The sequence below is a fragment of the Dermochelys coriacea genome, chromosome 1, assembly GCF_009764565.3.
Source record: "Dermochelys coriacea isolate rDerCor1 chromosome 1, rDerCor1.pri.v4, whole genome shotgun sequence".
NCBI classification, from domain to species: Eukaryota; Metazoa; Chordata; order Testudines; family Dermochelyidae; genus Dermochelys; species Dermochelys coriacea.
Genome location: NC_050068.2, coordinates 67626933 through 67649118, shown reverse-complemented (window position 1 = coordinate 67649118; position 22186 = coordinate 67626933). Strand labels below are relative to the sequence as shown.

The 22186-nt window shown below is 38.0% G+C and overlaps 1 protein-coding gene across 3 annotated transcripts in view; it reads left to right on the top strand.

Moving 5' to 3' along the window:
- DIAPH3 (diaphanous related formin 3) overlaps positions 1-20142 on the top strand; it is a 504954-nt gene extending 484812 nt beyond the window's left edge. For all 3 annotated transcript variants that reach the window (XM_043504572.1, XM_038385982.2, XM_043504573.1), the window contains one exon: positions 18631-20142. In XM_043504572.1, coding sequence (XP_043360507.1) covers positions 18631-18890 — 260 coding nt within the window. In that variant the 3' untranslated portion in view covers positions 18891-20142. The remainder of the gene's footprint in view (positions 1-18630) is intronic.
- Positions 20143-22186: the final 2044 nt, after the last annotated feature.

Sequence of the window (22186 nt, the reverse complement as noted above, 5' to 3'; positions counted from 1 at the left end):
TTTAGTCAGGGTTAGATTACTGTTTTCCAATGTTGGCATAGGATCAGTGGGCTACATCCGGCAGCTTGTGTTACATATGAAAGTAATACAGTTTACAGAGAACTAAACATCCTCAGTCAAGCATCTGCGAATGGATTATGTACCTGCATATAAAAAAGTGCCTCATAACTTTAAAATACATTTCAGCAGGATCTCTTTCGTGTAGTATAGTATTATTCCTGTATTCTTGGAAGAAGATGGAGCTATATGTAATTTGATATGGCAAGTGAAATTTTATCTCTTGTTTAGATTCTGAGAGGGATGTACAGCTCAGATTTACTTTTGAATGAAAGATGGAATGTTACATAGAGCTTTTTTAAATGCACAAGTTTTGTGATAAGTTTATTTAGAAGTAAGCAAAAGTTCCTCCATAGAGATCAGCAAAAAAGTCTCCCATTGTTTATGAATCTAAAATACTACTACTCAAAAATAACATTCATTTATGATTTCTGTTTTTCCCATAATGGTATTCTGGGTTCCTTTTTTTCCCCCTGATTAATATGCTTTCTTAAACTCTTTGTTTGATGAATATTCTAATTTAACATCATGTTTAGCATGTTTACCACTTTTTTTTTTTTACACTCTTGCAAATTTAACTTTTGGAGTTTAGTGGAGTGTGACATTTCCCCTCTCCAGGACTGAGATTCATTCTTACATGACATGGACAAATGGAGAAATAAATATATATAAAATGTGATGGTGTGGTATGATGCAAGGCAGAAAGGTTGCATCATCCTGAGTTTCACATGAATGTATTGCTTACAACCACCATAGCCACTTGTAAGTTAGAGGTTACCTCAAATAGGTGGTGATAAAATCTTTGCCATTCCACACCATTGTTTGGTTTTTTTTTGTTTTCTGCATATGTTACTGAAACACTATTTTTGCAATGATTTAGAAAGTTTGCAAAACTTTCATTGAGACTTTTTTAAAAAAATTCCTTTGCTGTGTAAGGAAAGGTGCCCTATTTACTATGAATTAAACCACACAAAAGTAGCTTTTCTATATACACAGTCACATTTATAAGAATGCATAACTAGAGGAAAAAGTGGGACATTTAAATAAGATTTAGGCACATCTTTTATTTAAAAGTCTTAAAACTGTGATTTGAAATATAATGCAGGCCTCAAAAATACAGATATCTGACACTTGAATAAGTACAGAATTATTAGTGATAACAGTAATTCCTTGTAACATATTATGTTACATCCTTAAATGTATTTTGAAAGTATTAACCAAAGGAAAGGGGAAACAATCATGTAAGCTAAATTTTGTATCCTGACATCATTCAGAAAAACCTATTTACAGTTTTGCTACTTTTAATGTGTCCTGTTATAAATAAAATTTAGTTAAATTCTCAAAGTAATTGAGGAGAGAAAAATGTTTATAATTTTGATAAAGTATGAAATGATAACTTTAGTGATTGGTAAATCTCAGTGGGCATTTGTATAATCTTTTGTTCTCTGAGTTCTTGAGCTGTTCAAAGATTTAAATATAGAACCGAAATGCATTTGACCACTCGAACACCAGGGAAATACCTTAAATTTGTATATTTCTCTGTGTCACTGATTGCACTTGTGTATTATTCTCTTAATTACTCCTCAAGTAATTTTCTGATGTGTGATAATGTGCAGGTCAGTGCTCTGCAAGTCCTTCAACATGACCTTTCATTGAATAATTGTCCTATCATCACATTGGTTCATGGCTGTACATTTGCTTGATTTTTTTTTCCTCTTACTCAGGTTAATTTAGTAACCAGCTCACACATCTTTTATACTTATTATTCAACTAATCACCCTCTGCAACACACAGAAGCATCAATTAAAGCATTACAATGAAGTATTGTGTTTTGTTCAGATTCTGTGACATCAGGAGTTAAATTCCATTTACCATGATTCAGGCCTTCTTCAAGAGGCTAACCTGTATTTAAAAAAAAAAAAAATCGTCTAAACAAAAAAGTACCACATCACAAACTATATGAAATGGATCATAAAATTACATTCTGCTCTTTTAGAAAGACACTTAAGCTTCTTTGAAAGATATGTCAATTTAAATGTAGCACTAAAATGTCTGATGGCTGAACATTCATTTTAGATTTAAAAAGTTTTGTCAGATGTAAATCTCTTTTATAATTGCGGTATTGATTCTTACGTGTTTTCTTCATAAACATTTTCTGGCTAATTTTCAAATTTGGGTGAATTTCACAGGAAATTATTATTAGAATGGGACTTGAGTACCCAGTAGCTGTCAAGATAGTTCAGTGATTTAATGTCAGTGTCCTGCAGCTTTGACTGTGATCAGCAGATGCTCTGGTATTACCATAAATGTTTTCTTAACAACCCCTGTCAAAAAAGGGAAAATATTTCCTGCTTGGAATCTACTGCTTCTGATTAAATTCAGTTTGGCTTCTTTTGCATAATTAATGTCCCATGATGATCTCTAACCTTTTGTTTTTAATATCTAGACACACACAATTTGCAGGGCTCCTCAGTTAAGTCAGAGCAGACAAAGGAAAGCTGAATGAGTTTGTACATGAGCCTTTATTTCATTAGCTCAGAAGTGCTATACTTTATTCTGCCCTGAGCTGTGAAAGAACATGAAAGGTTCTGGTTCTTTCAGTCTTTTTGATTGTGGTGTTGGCTCTCTGTTCTGATTCTGAAGGTTGTTTCTGTAAGTGCTCCTGGTTACGTGATTTAGATGTGCTGTACCACTTAAGAGTTCTGATTTAGAATTCACTTAGGGCACATCTTCACTGGCAACGTTAAAGCGCTTAGCTCTCCCAGCACTCTAAAAAAAAAAAAAAAAAAAAACCACTTCCAGGAAGGGCGTAGCTACCAGCATTGGTGCACTGTCTATACTGTCACGTTACAGCCCTGAAACTTGCAGCGCTCACCGGGGCGTTTTTCACACCCGAGCGAGAAAGTTGCAGCATTGTAAAGTGCCAGTGTAGACAAACCCTAAGCCTCAATCTGTAAATTATGATAAACATCCATTCTAATACAATCAAGTAAAATGTATGTCTACATTGCCAGGAAAACCAAAAAACCCTGCAGCAACAAATCTCAGGTTAACCAGCTGGGCTCATGGTGCTCATGCTATGGGGCTAAAAATAGCAGTGTAGACATTTAGGCTGATACTGGAGCCACAACTCCAAGACCCTCCCCTCTCTCTTGGTTTCAGAGTCTGGGCTCCAGCCAGAGCCCAAATGTCTACATTGCTATTTTTAGCCCCATAGCATGAGCCCACATCAGTCGACCCAGGCTCTGAGACTCACTGCTGCAGGGTTTTGTTTTTTTTTGTTTTGCAGTGTAGACGTACCCTTAGTTATCTGACGTATTGTGCATACCTATTATGAGTTATAGCTAAAGTGCAGTTGTATAATTGATGAGGAAGATAGGCAACTGTAAAGGCCAGAAATCAATTTCTGATATTAAGCTGAAGTCTTTTTAGTAAAATAGATGTTATAACTCTAAACCTTAGACTGTAAAGTAATAAATGTATTTATCAGTGGAAAGATGGTGGTAGGATGCCATTAATACTTAGTTCTTAAATACAGCATTCAGGAGGCTGGTACAACAGCTGAATAATTCATTTTCACCTATGGCAATGTGTCTAGAATCTGTCTCAGATCATAAGTAAATGGAATTTGGAACTCTCAAGACCGGCCTCAGTAGTAAATCATATCTCAAAAAATAAAATCCACATTTAAATACAGAGGAAAACCTGACTCCACACAAAGGAATTTCTCTCATTTGTGGAATACAGTATGCTAGGAAATTGATAACATTAGTTTCATGTGTGGTATATTGGTGTCATACACACAGTCCTGGAGAGCTCCCTCTGGCTTATCAGTCACCAGGCTATTGTGTTCATGGCCCGTATTACTGGAGGCTTTAAGCCTCCTAAGTTTGAATAGTCAGAGATGATCCCCAGCTTGGGTTCTCTAAGCACACTCTTGAAGTGCAGATCCTCTGTCTAGCTCCCCCTCCTGAGAGCTGAGACCCTGTGGTCCAACTACCTAGCCCCTAGAACCAGTGCTGACCACTCAAACGTGCTCACAGTTTAAGCACGTTGTATCCCATAATTGCAGCCATATAGGTATTCTGGATTTACAGTTTGACTTTTCCAGGGCAGGTGATAATGAAAACAAACAAACAAACACAGAGACTTTGCAGAGGTTCTAAACACGATTACTCTTTACTTAGCAAGGCAGAGACACAGCTCTAGACAAAATAATAAACATCTCCGTATGCATTTCCCTTTCTCAGTTTCCATCACTTTGGAGAGTTCATTTAGCTTGAACAGAGTCCTCTGCAGTGCCCAGGATCCTTCGCTAGTTTGTGCCTATGATCTGTAATTCTTCCCCTCTCCTTGAAACTGCCAAAAATATTTTCAACTATTGCCAGTCGCAGTGATGGTGGCTTTGTAATACAACCATCTGTCTACTAGCAACATGGCTGAGGGCACCAAATCATATAGTTGTCTGGTGGTAACTTCTTTCAATCTCTTTTGACCTGGACTGGATTTGAAATGGCAACCTACAACTGAATGATTCTCTATCACAGTACTAATCCTCTGAACCTATAGATATTGCTTATGCACAAGGAAAAAGCCAATTAAGAAACTATGTTCTAACAATTTAGAATGTTTTTAAGGCATGTTGCCTCCTTTGGAGTCCACTGTAATTCCAGAAATAATATTTTTCTCAGATGATTGTTGTTTTTCACATGTTTGAGAGAAGTGGGAAAACTTAATGCCCTCACGATCAATCCTCTTCCTGCATACATTGGGGCAAATTCATAACTCATCATCCACCTCAAGTAGCATGGCTGGGTGCAACCCTTCGGGGTAAATGGAGGAGGAATGACAGTCAAATCCTGCCCCTCTCTCACCTAGCTGAACCACACTGTTTCCTGTGCTCCTGGGCTCTTCGCATCCACTGAGATAGGGTCAGGGTTGGTTTATACCATTTTTTTAAAACTTAGAAATGTATTTAATCTAAAATTGTGCCCAATTTCTTGGTTAATTTTGAAGTTAATTGATAAGCTTTGAAGCCATCCCAAGATGCACCCCAGATTTTAGTTAAACTTTTGCATCCTAAAGTTATTATAGTAGCTATTGTCATTGCTAAGGTATGGAGGAAAGAAAATAGATTAGTATGTTGGATTGAGAAATTGCTTCCAACTCTACATGTATGCAAGGTATGGTTAGAGAAGAAATTGGGAGAAAAATTGAATGGATTAGTCAGAGGCAGCTATTTTGAAGATGATTTTTGAGGAGGTAGCAGCAGTAGTCAAGTAGGTGAGAAGAAATTGTATATATTATCTAATCTGAACTGTGAAACCTTTGATTTAGACTCTGTTGAATGGGAAAGTCAAATTACGGTCCAGTGTGGTTCATTTTTTCATAAATTACTTTATTCAGTGCTCATAATCAAACACATTGTTTTTTGAAAGCAAAGGAAATTCATGCTAAATAAGTCAGTCCCCTTTCATAACATTGTTTAGTACTTTAGTACATCCCTCTTTTCTTCCCTCTGAAACAAAGAAAAATATTTTGCATCTCCTGCTTCTGAACACTTAGTAAAATTCAGTTACCTGAATTTATTTATTTGAATGTTTTATTCCTTTAAATTCCATGCTCTTTCAGGAAGAGCAGCAACTTTTAAATGAATTAAATGCATATAAAAGGTTGTGTTTTTAAAAAAAAAATCCACTATTCAGTAATGTAATTGAGTGCCTCATTAATTCTGGTGATATCTGTTTTTGATTAGTAAGGTTGTTGAGCATCCATTGTAAAACCTTAAGGTGCAAGAAATTACATTTCAAATGTATGGTGGCGTCATCTAAGTGCAGTTGACAGTTCATCAGGTGTTTAGGCCATGGCTACAGGGTATAAATGAAGTAAGTTGTTAGCAGCCCACAGCACTTTTTTTGTAATTGAGGAACTTTTTCTTATCCTGCCTTTGTCAATCATAGACATTGTTGGAAAAACTATTAAACAAATAAAAAGTGACACTAAAGTATATTAAGTGTCTTCTGCTGTACTATAGAGGGAGGAGATATATCTTGTATTTTATAAGAGCTATGATGCAATACACAAGGTCTCTGACTATTGCAATTTTTCTGATTACTTCCAAAGACTACTTCTGGGTATTAAGAGAGCAATGCATAGAGCAATAAACAAGACCTACTCCATAATGAATAGTCCTGATTCTACAAGCTGCATATTTTTGCAGTTTACTATCACTCTGCTATACTCAGGATTGGAAAGCTGTACTTGAATGATTTCAGTTAGTAATGTCAGAGTATTGGACCTTCTCCATAGAAGGCGCATCTCTGTTTAGCAACAGTTTTCTGCCATCAGTAGTTAGGTATAGACTCTCAGTAACATGGTGCAATATGGGGAGCTGAAAGACAATAATTTAGGAAATATTCCCTTAGGCCATTGTAGTATTTGCCCTGTGTAAATCAGAGATTCAATTAGGGAAATGTAATAAGATTACAGCTGCATTTCTTTTCTTTCAGTTATAATTTTATCATGTCCTACATTGAAAACTATGATCATGTAAGCATACAATGCTGTTGTATTAGTCTCTCTCGCACACATTTACTGCTTTATTTTTTTAACCAAAAGTGATTAGTGTACAAACAATATAAAAATATTTACATAAAAAATCAAGTGTCTTGAGTATCAAGAAAGTGGGTATTCTGTTGCAATATAATAAATCTATTTAAACATTTTTTTAAAATGTTAGATATTTGTCAGTGGTTAAAAAAATCATACCTCTATTTCAGTAAATCTTGAAGTCATTTGTATTCAGTATTAATTGTCCTATATTCCAGGAGTAGGAGGGGTTTAAAAATCTCCAAAGGATCAAGCATAAATTTGCTTCACGATGTTCATAGCAAGTCCCCAGTATTAGTGTTTCTTCTCATTCACGCACTTTACACTTTTTCTCATTCAGAGAAAATAAGTATCCCTTCATAGCCTATTTGTATATCATTGTGTTCTGTTCCATGCTAGATCACCATTTAAACAGAGGAAAGATATTAAGCACAATTTTCCATTAACTGAATTTCCTGAGCTCTGCTGTTCATCAAAATAATTTAGGAAGACTTGTGTCTGGATAATACTAGCTGGATTGCCTTAGGTGATCTGAAGATAATTTTGAATTTGTTTTTTACACCAGAGATTTGTTTGTTTGAAAGACTAAAAATTAAGTGTTCACATTCTATGTTTATAAAACAAAGAAATTATCCCAAAGTCCTTAGTCAGACAAAACTCTCTGGAAGTCAGTTCAGTAACATGTATTTCAATAGCAAAAATATAAGAATCTCTAGACAAATCAGATGATCTCATAACAATTCTTTAATAACTTATTTTGATGAACAGCAGTGCTCAGGAAATTCAGAAGTGGGAAAACTAAACATTAATAGATTGAATTTTGAAGACAATGTGAGTTTTACCTAATTAAGAACTACAGGATTGAGTCTCAGTTTTGTTGGTCTTTCCATTGTGCTAAGAGTTTCATATCATAAACCCTGTCAGTTAAATAAATGTGTGAGAACAAATGAAGCAACATTGGTTAGGGATTATTTTTTCTTATTTGTATTTAAAGGGGAACAACATCTCTCAGATTTTTCTTGGTTTATCCTGCTGATCAACTCACTCCCTCCTAGTAGCTATGGTGAGTCAGTAGTGCAGCGGGTTTCTTCTGGCTGTAATTTTAATTACAAAATAGCTTATAGAATATTTTACACCACCACACTTTGGGAATGATGTGGAAAAATTGGAGAAATTCCAGAAGAGAGCAACAAAAATGACTGACAGTCTTCAAAACATAACCTATGAGAAAAGATTTTAAAAATTAGGTTTGTTTAATTTGGAGAAGAGAAGAGGGGGGATTTGATAACAGTTTTCAAGTCTGTAAAAGGTTGTTATAAAGAGAAGAGTGATAAATTGTTTTCCTTAATCAATGTGGTTATAGGAAATAAGGCAAATGTTATGAATTTATAGCTAAAGCTACCAAAAGCCATGGCTGATACTGTTAATCCTAATGATTTTGACTTTACTACTGTTGTATCGTTCCACACAACGATCTTGGGGATCTTGCTCTTGGACATATCCCAAAGGCTTCATAGACACAAATCTTTTAAAGCACATATCACCCAGCTTCCCCAGTATCCTGAGGAGCTAAGCATGAGGATGAACAACACAAGCAGAATTGAAGTGATATCAGTTAGTAGGTGGAGGAAGAGGGGAGTCATTTAGAGGTTCTAGTAGAACTCATGCCTTCTCCTTCAGTGAAAGGCATATGTTCATTGATCATCAAGATAATGTGCAATGTGGCAGTTGTGTAAGACTTGGCTCCCTATTTGGATGCCCAGTGTCAGAAGAGAGGCAAAAAAATACCTTTTTCCACCTTCATGTAGATAGGAAAAATCTACCAGCTCCTTTTTGACAAAGAGCTGTTGAAAGTGTATTGTCTCTCACTTCAAGGCTGGTCATTGCATTGCTCTGTACCTGGGGCTTACAGTGGATGCCGAAAGGAAGGTGGTTTACAGTACAACAGCCTAACTGGAACAGGCAAGCAAGAGCATCTCAGAACAGTGCTCTGCATTCTACATTGACTCTCCATTGAATATTCGATCCTACAGGAGTTTACAATACACTCATTACTTCCTTCCTTCAGAGTATATGCAAGACTTCTCTTTACATATATCTTCTGCCAGGACAAGCAGTGATATTGTGACAAACCCTATTTTATCCGCATCTGAAAAAATTCAAGTGAAAACAATCAGCACCGACCAAGACTAAATAGATGTGGCTAAGCCTCCAACTATTGTTATTCTGCCAGGAACTGACCCAGATCAATCTCTCATACTCTATTTCCCTTGACATGGACAGTATATAGACCCAAATCCTCCTTTCTTTCATTCATCCTCTCCACTACCCCCTCCAAACACAGCTTGTTTAGTAACAGGATGGCTAGAGTTGTAAAATATTCTATAAGCTATTTTGTAATTAAAATTACAGCCAGAAGAAACCCGCTGCACTACTGACTCACCATAGCTACTAGGAAGGAGGGCGTTGATCAGCAGGATAAACCAAGAAAAACCTGACAGATGTTGTTCCCCTTTAAATACAAATAAGAAAAAATAATCCCTAACCAATGTTGCTTGGCTGTGTCCAGTAAATTCCAGGGAGAGAGAGAATGCTTTGCAGCCTATGAAGAGTAATTTTGAACTGAGTATATATATCTTTTGCAAATATTTACAGAAATGTGCCACTGCCAAATTAACAAAGAGAATTTTTGCATTTTCAAGAGTTACTCAAGAGTTACTGGTCTGACATAGACTAGGCGAAGTCTGTTAGTGGAGAAATGTAGTTTAAAAAGGCTGTGCTCTGTATTGTCATTTGTTCTGTTACATTGAATTTTCTAAGTATTGCTTCATCGTATATGCTTTAATCTGTGAAAAGATGTCCAAAATAGATAAAAGTAGCAATACTGAAACAAAAAGTTTGAAGCAGGATTGCCTCAAATACTATTAGTTTGAGTTTTCCAGTTTAAAAAGATAGTGAAACGGTCTTGGTCTTTCAACAAGAGGTTTTGCAGCCTTTCATTGGTGGAGCTGGCAGTTAGATGTGGAAGCACTTGGAGCCTCTGACAAAGAGGGAAGGTAGCTTAGTTCATGTCTACACTAGCATTTATGTCGGCCAAACTTTTGTCGCTGAAGGGTGTGAAAAAACACATCCTTGAGCGACATAAATTTTCCCAGCATAAGCGCTCATGTGCACAGTGCTATGTCGGCGGGAGATTCTCATTAGGCTGGTTTTATTATACGATGGGAGAGCTCTCTCCCATCAGCATAACTCAGATACATGAGCACTCTCACGGTGGCACAGTTGTATCGGTACAACTGTGCCGCTGTAAGCTTCTAAGTGTAGACATGGCCTTAGTACATATAAGAATTGATCTGGTATTGTGAGGAGAGGACAAGTTGTCCATAGCCTCAGTCTAGAATGCCATTTCTAAAAGGATTGCAATCATTTTGCCAGTAGACAGGAGTGGGCTAAAGTCCTCCTTCTCCTGAAGTCCAGCATAATAGTAAGTAGCACAGAAGAGTTCAAACTTATGGTCAGTAGTTTGATGCCCAACAGTACTAGCCAGCTAGCAATTACAAATAGCTAAATAGATTTATATGATCTGGTCTCAACATTGTTTTTTTAAGGTGATAAATTACGCTCCTTTATTACCTATAAATTGCAGTAGGGTCCTGATTCTTTGCTAAAACACAGCAGATGGCAACTTCTGAGTTTTTAAACCATTCCCAGGAACCTCTTTGTCAGTTGCAGTGGCATTACAAATCAGATACTAGCCATTCCAGTGCCTCTAGGATGAATGTATATTTCCTGGATATTACCAGTAAACTTGATGATTCGGGGAGCTGCTACAGCAGTTGGCAGAGATCATCTTGGGGTGAATGAGTCCTATAGGCATCAATGCATGTGGCAACTTTGAAGCATTGTATGGCAGCAGTAAAGAGGATCCTGAGGGTGTCATCTTAGCAGAATAAAATTCCCATTGTAATTTTAAAATGAAAAGATTTGGTAGGGTAACAAATGAGTCTTTTGAATTTTTAATTAAAAAGGGACAGGAGTTTCCCTCTCCCCCTCTTAATACCTGCAAAATGACTTTTAAAGCTTTGACTTGAAATAGAACAAGGCACCAGTGTGACTCCTATGATGTAAAGAATTCCACCACAATGGAGCAATAGGAGCAAACATCTGATATTTATGCTTGGCGGCTGGTAGAAATACCACAGCCAAACAAAGCGAACAGTGATTCTGAGAGAGGCTGTGGGATTGTGTAGGTGTCATAGTTCAAGCTGAGTCGAGATATCCACTGTACATTCTCTGTTTATTCCCTTTCTAACTGTTCATTAGTTGACCAATTTATTTATAGCTTGGTATGCTTAAAAATAAGAGTCGAATTTTTCTGGAGATTTGTTTGAAAATTTATGATTAAAAGATTTAAAATACTAGGTAATCAAAAATTACCCTACTTTAAAATTATTCCATCTCCCTTGATTTATCAACCTACATGTTGTCAGCATAGCAAGTATTCCACAACTCCAAGTTCACAGACAGACATTTTCCACACTCAAGCATAGGGAACTTTGGCAGATGTCAAGCCTCCTAACAATCCAAGAGAGCAAGGCTCTTCGTTTGCAGATGTTAACAGAGGGCAGAGCTGGCTCTAGGCATCAGCAAACTAAGCAATTGCTTAGGGCCCCAAGCAGCTCCAGGGGGGCCCCCATTTGCTTTTTATTATAAGAACTTGGCTGTTTTAGAATTGGGGGAGGGGAGGATATTCCTGCAGAGGGCCACAGTGGGCTAGCGCTAGCACTGGCACTGACAGAGGGATGAGATTGGGTAGAGACAGGGCATGGAAGAGGACAGAGCTGGAATTGAGCCCAGGAGTGGGGCTGGTTTGCAAATAATCAAGTTTGGAGGAAGCAGGAGAAATAGGTAAATTGAGCTTACAATAGAAAGCCTGGGGCTGGAGCCGGGCACTGAACTGCTGTTGGGAAATAAGGACCAGCTGGAGTCTGAAAGCAAAGAAAGTCTGAGGGGCTTAGCAAAACAAAAATTTCTGCTGTGGGAAAATCTTCGCATATACAGCAAAAAGAGTTTTAAACTGACTCTTATGCTTTCACTAGACTATGCAGAGCTTTTTCACATGAAGCAGCCTGGCACTGTATTAAAGTGTCTGTGCATACACACAGCCTGGTCTCAGGTGTGGTATACAGCAGCCATTCTCTCAGCTGGGATTTCTATATATACTTATATACAGTATATATAATTCTATATATTAAGTAATTAGACAAAACATTAGAGACAAAGCTAAATATATAAACATAACTTACACCCATCATTAAAATAGGGCCATTACATTAAACAGGAACTAATTGTGTAATAAACATCAAATTTGACACTGCTGAGCAAATAGAACACATACACACTCTATTATCCAAACTTTATTTAAAAGGCCTGGGCAACACCCATTAAAACCAAAGGGGAAATGCTATTATTTTCAGTGGAAATGAAAAGTAGTGGGCCCTTAAAAAGTAACACAATTCTAGGAGCAGAGTTAAGGTTGTTTGGATTGTGCTGGCTATTGTTTCTGTTTGAATGAGGTGATAAGGGTAGTATCAGAATTGTTTAAACAGATGTGATTAATGGTATGCCTTCTCTCTGAAGCTGCTTAGCAACCTTAACTTAAATTTAACAAAATCGTTTGCTCTATGATCTTCAGTGGCTGCCTATTGGTATCTAGATACAATTGAAGGCATTGTTTTTGACCTATTATAAAAGCTGTAAATGGCCTGGAACATACCTATCTGAGACCACCTCTTTCCTCATGCCACAAATGATACTAGGGCTGGAGCTCCCTTACTGTAATATAAGGACTATTGGTGGGATGATCTCTATGGGTCCCTTTGATTCTGGAACTCACTCCAATCACGTCATCTAATTTAGACAGAATCCGCCAAACTTTAAGGCATTGTGCAAACCCTAATTATTTGGCATTGGAGGAAGGCAAAATATTTTTCAATGTCTTTTTTTCTGTCTCGCTGTGACTGGTTGGGAGAAGCTTGATTAAACAGAGGAATTTGTGCACTGTAACTGCTAAATATTGACAAAAGGGGCTAGACCTGTGAATAGATTATCTAAGAAATATCCATATAACATAGTTTAAGACAGGAAGGGAAGAATATTATAAACCTTTGAAACTGCAGAAGCATGTTAGGTAGTGTGATGCAGAGGTGACAAACTATAAACTCAGGACCTAGCTAGGCTGAGATTTTCAAAGCGGAGCAGAAGATATAACCACACAAATCAGATTAACTTCCATTTTCAAATTATAAAAGACAACTAGTAGATTTAGCCACACGTTTCATTAAAATTAAAATCTTCCTCTCCAACACTGAATTTAGCCGTATAGAGTGGAAATCTGTCAACTTCATGAAAAAACTCGTACAGATACAGACAGACATCATCTTCCTCGCCAATAAATTTGTTAGTCTCTAAGGTGCCACAAGTACTCCTTTTCTTTTTATTAAAATTGATGTAATTCATGGGATTAAAATCCATAGTTGGCTTTCAAAATTTCAAACCTAATGTCCAAAATAATCTAGATTTGTTATACGATCTTCGGCCCAGGTTCATAGAGGGACTTCGGGGGTCCCACATTCAGCTGTTGCAACACCTAACTTTTAGGCACCTCACTATCCAATATAATCCACAAACCCTTGGTTAGGTATCTAAGCTCCCTATACAATGCACAGGGAGAGAAAGGCAACTGAGAATGGTATCCACAAAAGCAGCACACTAGGCAGGGAGTAACCTAACCTGGCCAATAGCAGATGCCAACAAGACAGGTCTGTGCTAAACCCTGTCCCTCTTAGGGAGTTAGGCAACTAAGTCCAAGCAAGATGGAGGTGCCTATCCCTTCTTGAGATCCACAGACATCTGAAGTCAGGCATCTAAGCTATTTCTGATAAGAATGGCAGTGATGCACTCCCACTTGTCGCAAAATGGCAGGGCAGAAGGGGGAGAGGAGGATGCAGGGCACATGAGGTAGCAGTATGCATGCCAGATGCAGGAACGTAGACCCCTAAGGGACTTTTACAGCAAAAATTAGTTGAGTTTAGGTACCTACGGTTAGGTGGCAGCTTACTGGGGGGGGTTGTGAATCACAGTGGCACCTAAATCTGAGTTTTAGATACCTAAGTCCCTCTGTGGATCTGAACCATTATATTAAAGGATGACAGACATAGGTCTTTCAAATATACCATTCTCCAGCTTTGGACAGTTCAGCATATCTTCCGCTTAGCTCCCCAGCCCAGGACATACATTCTCAAGCCATCTTTGAATCTTTCCTAGAGTTGGTTAACTCTCTTATTGAAGAGTATCTATAAGACTTATCAGAAGCCATTAAATCTGTGAGAGACAGGCATTTTCAGCTCTACCATTGTTGTTCTGTATCTGATCATTATAGACAGTTCGTTCTCTGGTGAAGTCAATGGGACTTAAAGTTATGCTTAAATCTTTCACTGAAACAGGGCCTCATTTTTTTTTTAAAGTTCCTTTGTTTGCAGCATTGTAAGAGACCAAGGTCAGAGTTCACATGTTTACTATGCTTATTTATCTGTAGTAGGTGGCCCCTCCAGGTCAGCTTGAAGTTTTATATCACAACAGTTCTATCAATACCTTTAGATGAGAAAATCAGACCGCTGGCTGCAGTTTTCAAAGCCTAACACATGTAGGTTCTTTTGAAAATCCCAACTTCATTCTTCAGTATTCACAGGCCAGCATATATCAAGCCCTAAATTCTCTTAAAAGAAAAAGAAAGAAAAAAAGATGAAGTTTCAGAAAATTACGGGTTCCTTCTCTTCCCCTCCCCCAATCATCTTTTTGACCAACAGAATATGGACAGCAGCAAAGTTTAGGGGCACTCTATATATTGATATAGACAATGTAATCCTACAGGATCTTAAAGCCCTCAGAGGTGTGGGCTGATTCATTATAATACAGTTATTAAGTAAAAAATATTAAATGGAGAAATATATATAAACATATTACAATTATTTTAAATTGTATATAATGCGTGGGTATGCATGTTCTCACTTGCTGAAAGCTCTTTTCTTTTGGCCTTATGTGTTACAGGGAGACTCAATGTGTGCAACTATAGTCATGTGGATTATTGTGTTATTTCCAACATACAGTATATATATAAAATAGAACTTAACCGTTCAGCTAAGTGAAAATTGAAGCTCTATTAGATTTTAAGTAACAATTGTCCATCTGATATAGAAGGAGAAAGAAGGGTATTTATTTTCTTCCAACAGCCAAAAGGTGATCATACTAATAAAATTTGTTGAGATTGTCCAAGATAGTGTATAAAATACTCATCCATCACTGTGAGCCCCTGGTCAGGGAATGACAGTGCAGTAAATATCTTCAGCAGCTGCCTTGGAATGTACAAGCTGTTTTCAGTAGGAATTTTCAGCACTCACATAAAACACACTGTCATGAGTGACTGCCTGTGCTCCAAAGTCATTACTATTGGGATGATGGAACATCTTTCAGCGAATAACCAAAAAACTTTAAATGTCATGTCAAGTTTGTTGAAGCCATTTTCAAGCCTTGTTCAAGGTTACATGAATATTGAGTATGCCTGTTTTTAAAAAGTATAAGATCTATGAGAGGGATCACTCAGAAGGCTGGTAGATGAAAGAGTCACTTACTTTAAAAAAAAAAAAAAAAAAGAAAAAGAAAAAAAATTTGTCTAGTCTTCTTTCGGAAAGTCAATCAGGCAGAGCCATTTATTCATCAGCCAGAGCAACTCACTCTTACAGCGGGTGAGATAAGTCAAGCTCGCTGTCACTTAGTTGTACATAGCCACAAAGAGACCAGAAAGGAAAGAAAGTAGATTATCTTGGATGATTAAATTACAATACAATTTTGATTTATTTAAAGTTCTAAAAATCTGCCTGACAAATTCTAAATTGTACAAACAAAAGACAGTAGGTGGGTGATGTAATATCTTTTATTGGACCAATTTTGGCTGGTAAAAAAGACAAGCTTTTGAGTTCCACTGGTCGCTTCTTCAGGTCTCGGAAAGGTAATCAGAGTGTCACAGATAAGTACAAGGTGGAACAGATTGTTAAACATAAAGAGATAAGTTGCAGGAAACCATTCAAAATGAAGTGAGCAATTAACACTTCAGCAGTCATAGGTCAAAGGAGAGTTGGTGGATTACAGATTGTTGTAATGAGACATTACCTAGTCTCTCTATTGAGTCAATGATTTCTAATGTCTAGAAGAGTTATGAATTTAAGCTCCAAGGCTCACCTTTTGAAGGTGTTTTGTGGGTTTCCTTTGAGTACGAGGACTGAGAGATTAGATGTGGAATGATCATTTTGTCAAGAGTGTTCCCTCACAAGTGATGGGGTGTTTTTGTCTTTCATCATTTTTATGTATGAGTTCATTGGAGAGCATAGTGATAGTCTGATTTCCCCCACATAGTTGTTGTTGAGGTATTTGATGTACTGGATGAGGTACACCACATGTTGTGACAAGCATGAGTAGGACCCATTCATCTTGAAATGGGTGCTGTGGAGGATACTGATCATTGTAGCAGTGTATGTATGGCTGCAGGTTTTGCATCTTATGTTTATGGCAGGGTCTGGTGCTGCTTTGAGTTGATAGGTTCTGGTCTGTGAGGAGCTAGCTTCTGATGATGAGTTTGGCAATGTTAGGAGGGTTGTTTGAATGCCAGAAGAGGGGGTTCAGGAAAGATTTATTTCAGGATGTGGTCCCCATCAAGTATGGGTTGCAATTGTATGATTATACCCTGTATGGGTTCCAATGTGGGGTGCTAGGCGATAACAAGGTGTGTGTGGGTTTTCTGTATCAAAGCCGGTTCTGCTGGCAAATCTGCTTCGCTGATGGAGTCTCCTTGTTCAGTGAAGACAGTTTAGGTATGTTAAGGCATGTATCCTGGACTTTCTCCTCAGAGAGCTTTCTATAGCAGAGATGGGCAAACTATGGCCCATGGGCCATATCCACCCATGGGACCATCCTGCCCGGCCCTTGAGCTCCCAGCTGGGGAGGCTAGCCCCCGGCCCCTCCCCAGTTGTCCCCCTTCCCCCACAGCCTTAGCTCACTGTGCCACTGGGTGGTGGCACTGCGAGCTCCTGCCAGGAAGCATAACGGCGTGGCTGGCTCCAGCTGGGCAGCTCAGCTGCCAGTCCTGCTGCTTTGCGCGGCGGGGGCAGAGGGGGTTGGATAAGGGGAAGGAGGTCCCGGGGGGCAGTCAAGGGACAGGGAGCGGTTGGATGGGGTGGAGGTTCTGAGGTGGGATGGTCAGGGGACAAGGAACGGGGGGGGGGGGTTGGATAGGTGTGGGCGTCCCAGAGGGCCTGTCAGGGCACGGGGTGTGGATGGGGTCGGGGCAGTCAGGGGACAGGGAGCAGGGGGGGTTGGATAGGGGATGGGGTCCCGGGAGGGGGTGGTCAGGGGTGGGGGGTCCTGGGAGGGGATGGTCAGGGGACAAGGAGCAGGGGGGGTTGGATGGGTGGAGGGGGGTTTGAAGGGGGGAAGTCAGAGGGTGGGAGCCAGGCTGTTTGGGGAGTCGCAGCCTTCCCTACCTGGCCCTCCATACAGTTTCAGAACCCCAATGTGACTCTCAGGCCAAAAAGTTTGCCCACCCTTGTTCAGTAGTAACTGAGTGCCTCACTGTAGATAAGATTTCTTGGTATGTCTGAGGTATTTGCTCTATCTGTGAAAGTAAGAGTGGTGATCCATGGATTTCCTGTATATAATTGTTTTTTGGGTTTTGTTGGTGAATTTTTATCATAATGTCCAGGAAGTCGATGAGGATGTGGGAGTTTTCTTGAGAGAGTTTGATGAATGGATGGTGGTGGTTGAAGTTGCGATGAAAATCTCTGAGGAAGTATAGGTTGTCTGTCCAGAGGATGAAAATATAATCAGCATATCGCAGGAGTATCATCAGTTTAGTGTTATATATTTCAAGAAATTCTTCCTTTAGGTGGCCCACGAAGAGGTAGGTATATTGGGGAGCCAATTGTACCCAGGGCTACACAATACAAAGTACCCATAAACAGTACAAAATGATCATTCTGTATCTGACCTCTCAATCCTCAACTTCAAAGGAAATCAGCACACCACCTTCAAAAGGCGCACCTGGGAGCTTAAATTTATAACTCTAATAGACACAAATAATCACGGACTTAATAGAGATTGGTTTGATGTCTCATTATAACAATCTGTAACCCACTAACACTCCTTGGACCTATGACTGCAGTGGTGTTAATTGCCTGCTTCATTTTGAATGATTTCCTGCAACATGTGAACTTCTCTCATGCTTAATAATCTATTCTTATATTTAACTGTGACACTCGGAGTACCTTTGTCAGACCTGAAGAAGAGCTCTGTGATGCTTGAAGGCTTGTCTCTTTCACCAGCAGAATTTGGTCCAATAAAAGATATTTTCTCACCCACTTTGTCTCATAACCTGGGGCCAACACAGCTACAACAACACTGCACACACAAAAATATAGTCCAGCATGGGTTTAAAAATGTCAAACACCTTTCTTTGTCTTTCTCTTCTCACCTGAAGGCTCATTCCTGTAAGGCACTTGTGTTCTTCATTCCAAATTATTTCAGTGTCAATCAAGGGTGCTCAGCAACTGGCAGGATCTGGCCCTGGCTTTGTGAAAATGGAAGCTAGTTTGATAAATATGATTTACTTACTTCCATATTGCTTCCCTTGAACAACATTGTCTAGAAATAGCTTTTTCAAAAGTAATGATTTTCATTTTATGCCATCTTTTAATTCTTAACTGTTCATCCTCATGCCAACAATACTATTCCTTCTACATGTAAAATTACTCCAACTTTGTCTATTTTGAAGGCTTTCTGTATTGAAAAATGTAACTAGAGTAACAGTCTTTGTTTAACAATGAGATGAAGCTTTTATTTTCTTCTCTTCTACAGAGAACCGGAAAGCACACCTAGAAAAGTCACATTCAAACCACAATATCAATTTCAACTTCACAAGGACTCCAGTCACCAAGGAGCTTAATTATGACATGGAAGCTAATTCCTCTACAGCAAGGAGCAAGGCTGTTGGAAGAAAGGAGACCTACGATGGAGAAAGCAACAGAGAAAAGGAAATGGAGCTTGTTGGCTCTGCTTCCAAAGGAGATGTTGTTCCTGAAGTAGAGGCTTTGCTGGCAAGATTACGAGCATTGTAAATTAATCCTATAAAACTGATTAAGCAATCACTAAAGACAAGCTATAATAAGCTGCTACATTTTTAAAGTACACATTAATTTTGCATGAGTGACACTTACACACTTCTGTATTCCAAACTTCACATACTTTATATCTAAAATACAAATGTGTAATGCTTTGGCCTATGAATTTGAGCCCATGGTTTATGCATAACTATAAGCAGGCTTGTACGCATTTCTACATACTGACAGTCTGCTAATTCAAACAGATGCTGAATTACCCCAAGAAACAATTATTTTAGTGTCCAGACTTCTGAACACAATGTTATGAGAACTTTTCTCCACAACACATAGTACATTTTAAATAGTTTTAAACCATTATGTTTGGTCATCATCTAGGACTAATAAATAGCTACAGAATCAACCTGTATATTTTTCTATTTTATTTCTACACATCACCTGCAGTGTAATTTTTAGCACATAAGGAAGTTCATTATTGTATCATATTAAACGCGTATAGAGGAAAATGTATACGATGTGAATTTCTCATAGCCATGTTTTTATTCACTTTAATCTAAATAAGAACACCAAAGAATGCTGAATAGTTTATGCGTTAGCTAAATGGTAACACAAACAGAAGCTTACATCTGTGCAAGAAATGTATTTTATGTATGACTGATATTTCATTGCTGTTAAACTTGTTTGGATGATTGTATAAAACCAATTTACAAAAGTTCTATGAATACAATGTTGCAATTGTGCACATAGGATAACAGCTTCTTATTTTATAAGTAGCTACCAAAGTAATTTTTCACTACTTTTGCTTGAGTAAACATAATATTGCAATAATATAAAGAACACCTAATGGCAGAGACTTCTACAATTGGTTTTCAACAAACTCATTTAGCAGTACAATCTCATTTGCTGGCACAGAGGAATCTCGCACAAAATTGCATCTCCATTTTGACACAAGTCATTGTACACTGTTACAGGTTCACTAGCATATTTATTAATTGCACATCACCATGAAAAAAACATGCTATCTAGATTATCAACTTGAAAGCTACTATTAGGACATTTGGTCATGTATTTCAAGTTCCTACTAATCAGAATGTATTCAGTGACTAATATCTCTCTTCCAAATACTCTATTTTTTCTTTATAAATGAGTCCGTTAAATGAAACCAATGTTCTGGTGCTTTTTATTTCCTTGTTTAAGTTGCCTTCTTATTTCCTGCAAAAAAAATAATAAAGTTAATTAATTAGAACTCTGACACTGACCTGTTTATGAACAGTAGGGCATGGAATGTTTTTCATTCATCACAGGAATTAGTCTTATGTTTCAGGGGCTGCTGAAACTATCATTATACCCTCTTGTTATGCTCCCCACTTTTAGTAAAAATGAATGTAAAGCATAAGGAGAGATCAGATACAGAGAAATCCTACCAAACTTGGGACTTTACTCTTTCCATGGTTCTTAAGTGACACTGAAGCTCTGGCAAACTAACCATATTGAGGAAGCACTTTTGCTGGCTCCAATTAGTGTGGAAGAGCCACAGGATCAGTGTTTAATGCATAGTGGATGGACAGCAGCTGCTAGTCCAAAGAATGGACTGGAATACCAAATTCACGTTGAGATGAATTTCATATCCATCCACACCTCATTATTAGGGTTACAAAGCCCCCTGCTCCTCCCCAGTTATCAGGATTTGATACTCATCACCTCCACTTATCCTAAGACTGGATCTTTATGGGTAAGGGGTGAATTTAAGACTCACCAGGACAGATATTCATGTATGATTTTATTTACTATAAAAGAATAAAAAATGTATTTTTCTACTTTTGACTGACTTAAGTAGATGGGTTACCAAATTGCTTTCAAGAGTATAAACAAAATTTGTGGTCGGGGGGAAAAAAAGTCACACTAATCTTTAGAAAAAGAAAAGGAGTACTTGTGGCACCTTAGAGACTAACAAATTTATTTGAGCACAAGCTTTCGTGAGCTACAGCTCACTTCATCGGATGCATCCAATGAAGTGAGCTGTAGCTCACGAAAGCTTGTGCTCAAATAAATTTGTTAGTCTCTAAGGTGCCACAAGTCCTCCTTTTCTTTTTGCGGATACAGACTAACACGGCTGCTACTCTGAAATTAATCTTTAGATGGCTTATGCTGCTGAAAATAGCACAAAAACAAACCCTAACCATAATAACAAGGGTTGGGTGTAGAGAATAGTAGTACTGGAGAACTGCAGCTGAAATATTACAGAAATGACCTTTTGAATCAAGATTCAAATATAAATTCATGTGCCTGAGCAAAATCAGTTTGTTCATTTGAATTAGTGGCTAATAGCCCACATCAGAAAACTGACACAATTCAGTACACTTGACAGCATATGTTCCAGATGGACACAGCACTCATCTAGGATGGAGACCAAATTATTCCTTTTAGCTTTTATCAGACTTTATTTTATGTAAAGTTTAAAATTTTGGCAAGACAATATGGATTAGTAAACTACAGCTGAATTTTTAATAAGCAGAGAACTGGTAGCAGTACAGTAGCTTCCAACTTTCAAACATAAAAACTTTTTTGTTTATACATCACCTTTATGGCTAGCAACTTTTCAGCTATGGTTATGTGAACTATAAGTGAGTAGTTAGCATTTATTTTTCCAATGGCTCTGTTTTGTATCATCATAATTCAGTTAAATTAGAATTGTCCAGCTAAACCAGATGAACCAAATAATCGAGATGGCAGTACATTTTGTTCTGCATTTCATCCCTCTAATTAAACAAATCCCTACTTACTTTATAGTTAAATGTGTAGGCTCTAGAGTGTCTGTTTATAACTATTGCTATGGTAACATTTAGTTTGGCATACAATGTGATTTTTCAGAATGATGAGTTTTACTCAGATAAAATGTAAATATGACTGAAAAACAGAAACCTCCATTGACTTTCTGTGGCTTCATATTATTCCTTAGAAATATTAGGCCTCAACAGCCAATACTACAGCAGCAGTGGGTTATTTTCTTTCTTTTTTGGGGCGGCGAGGGGGTGTATTTTTAAAAAATCATGGCGCTCTCTGGCACAACTGGTTGTATTATAGTCGTGATTTTAGATTCACTGTCAATAATAGTTTTTGGTGCATAGTCTGTTGCTTAAGACAACAGATTATAACATACCAGTGGGGTTTGGTGTAATTGGAGTTTTCCAAACACAAAAAACTTGGTGATTTTTACAATTCACTACTTGCAAATCAAGCCCATATAGAGGACCCTCTTGGAGCTTAAATTACTTCCATCTACATGACTCGAAAAA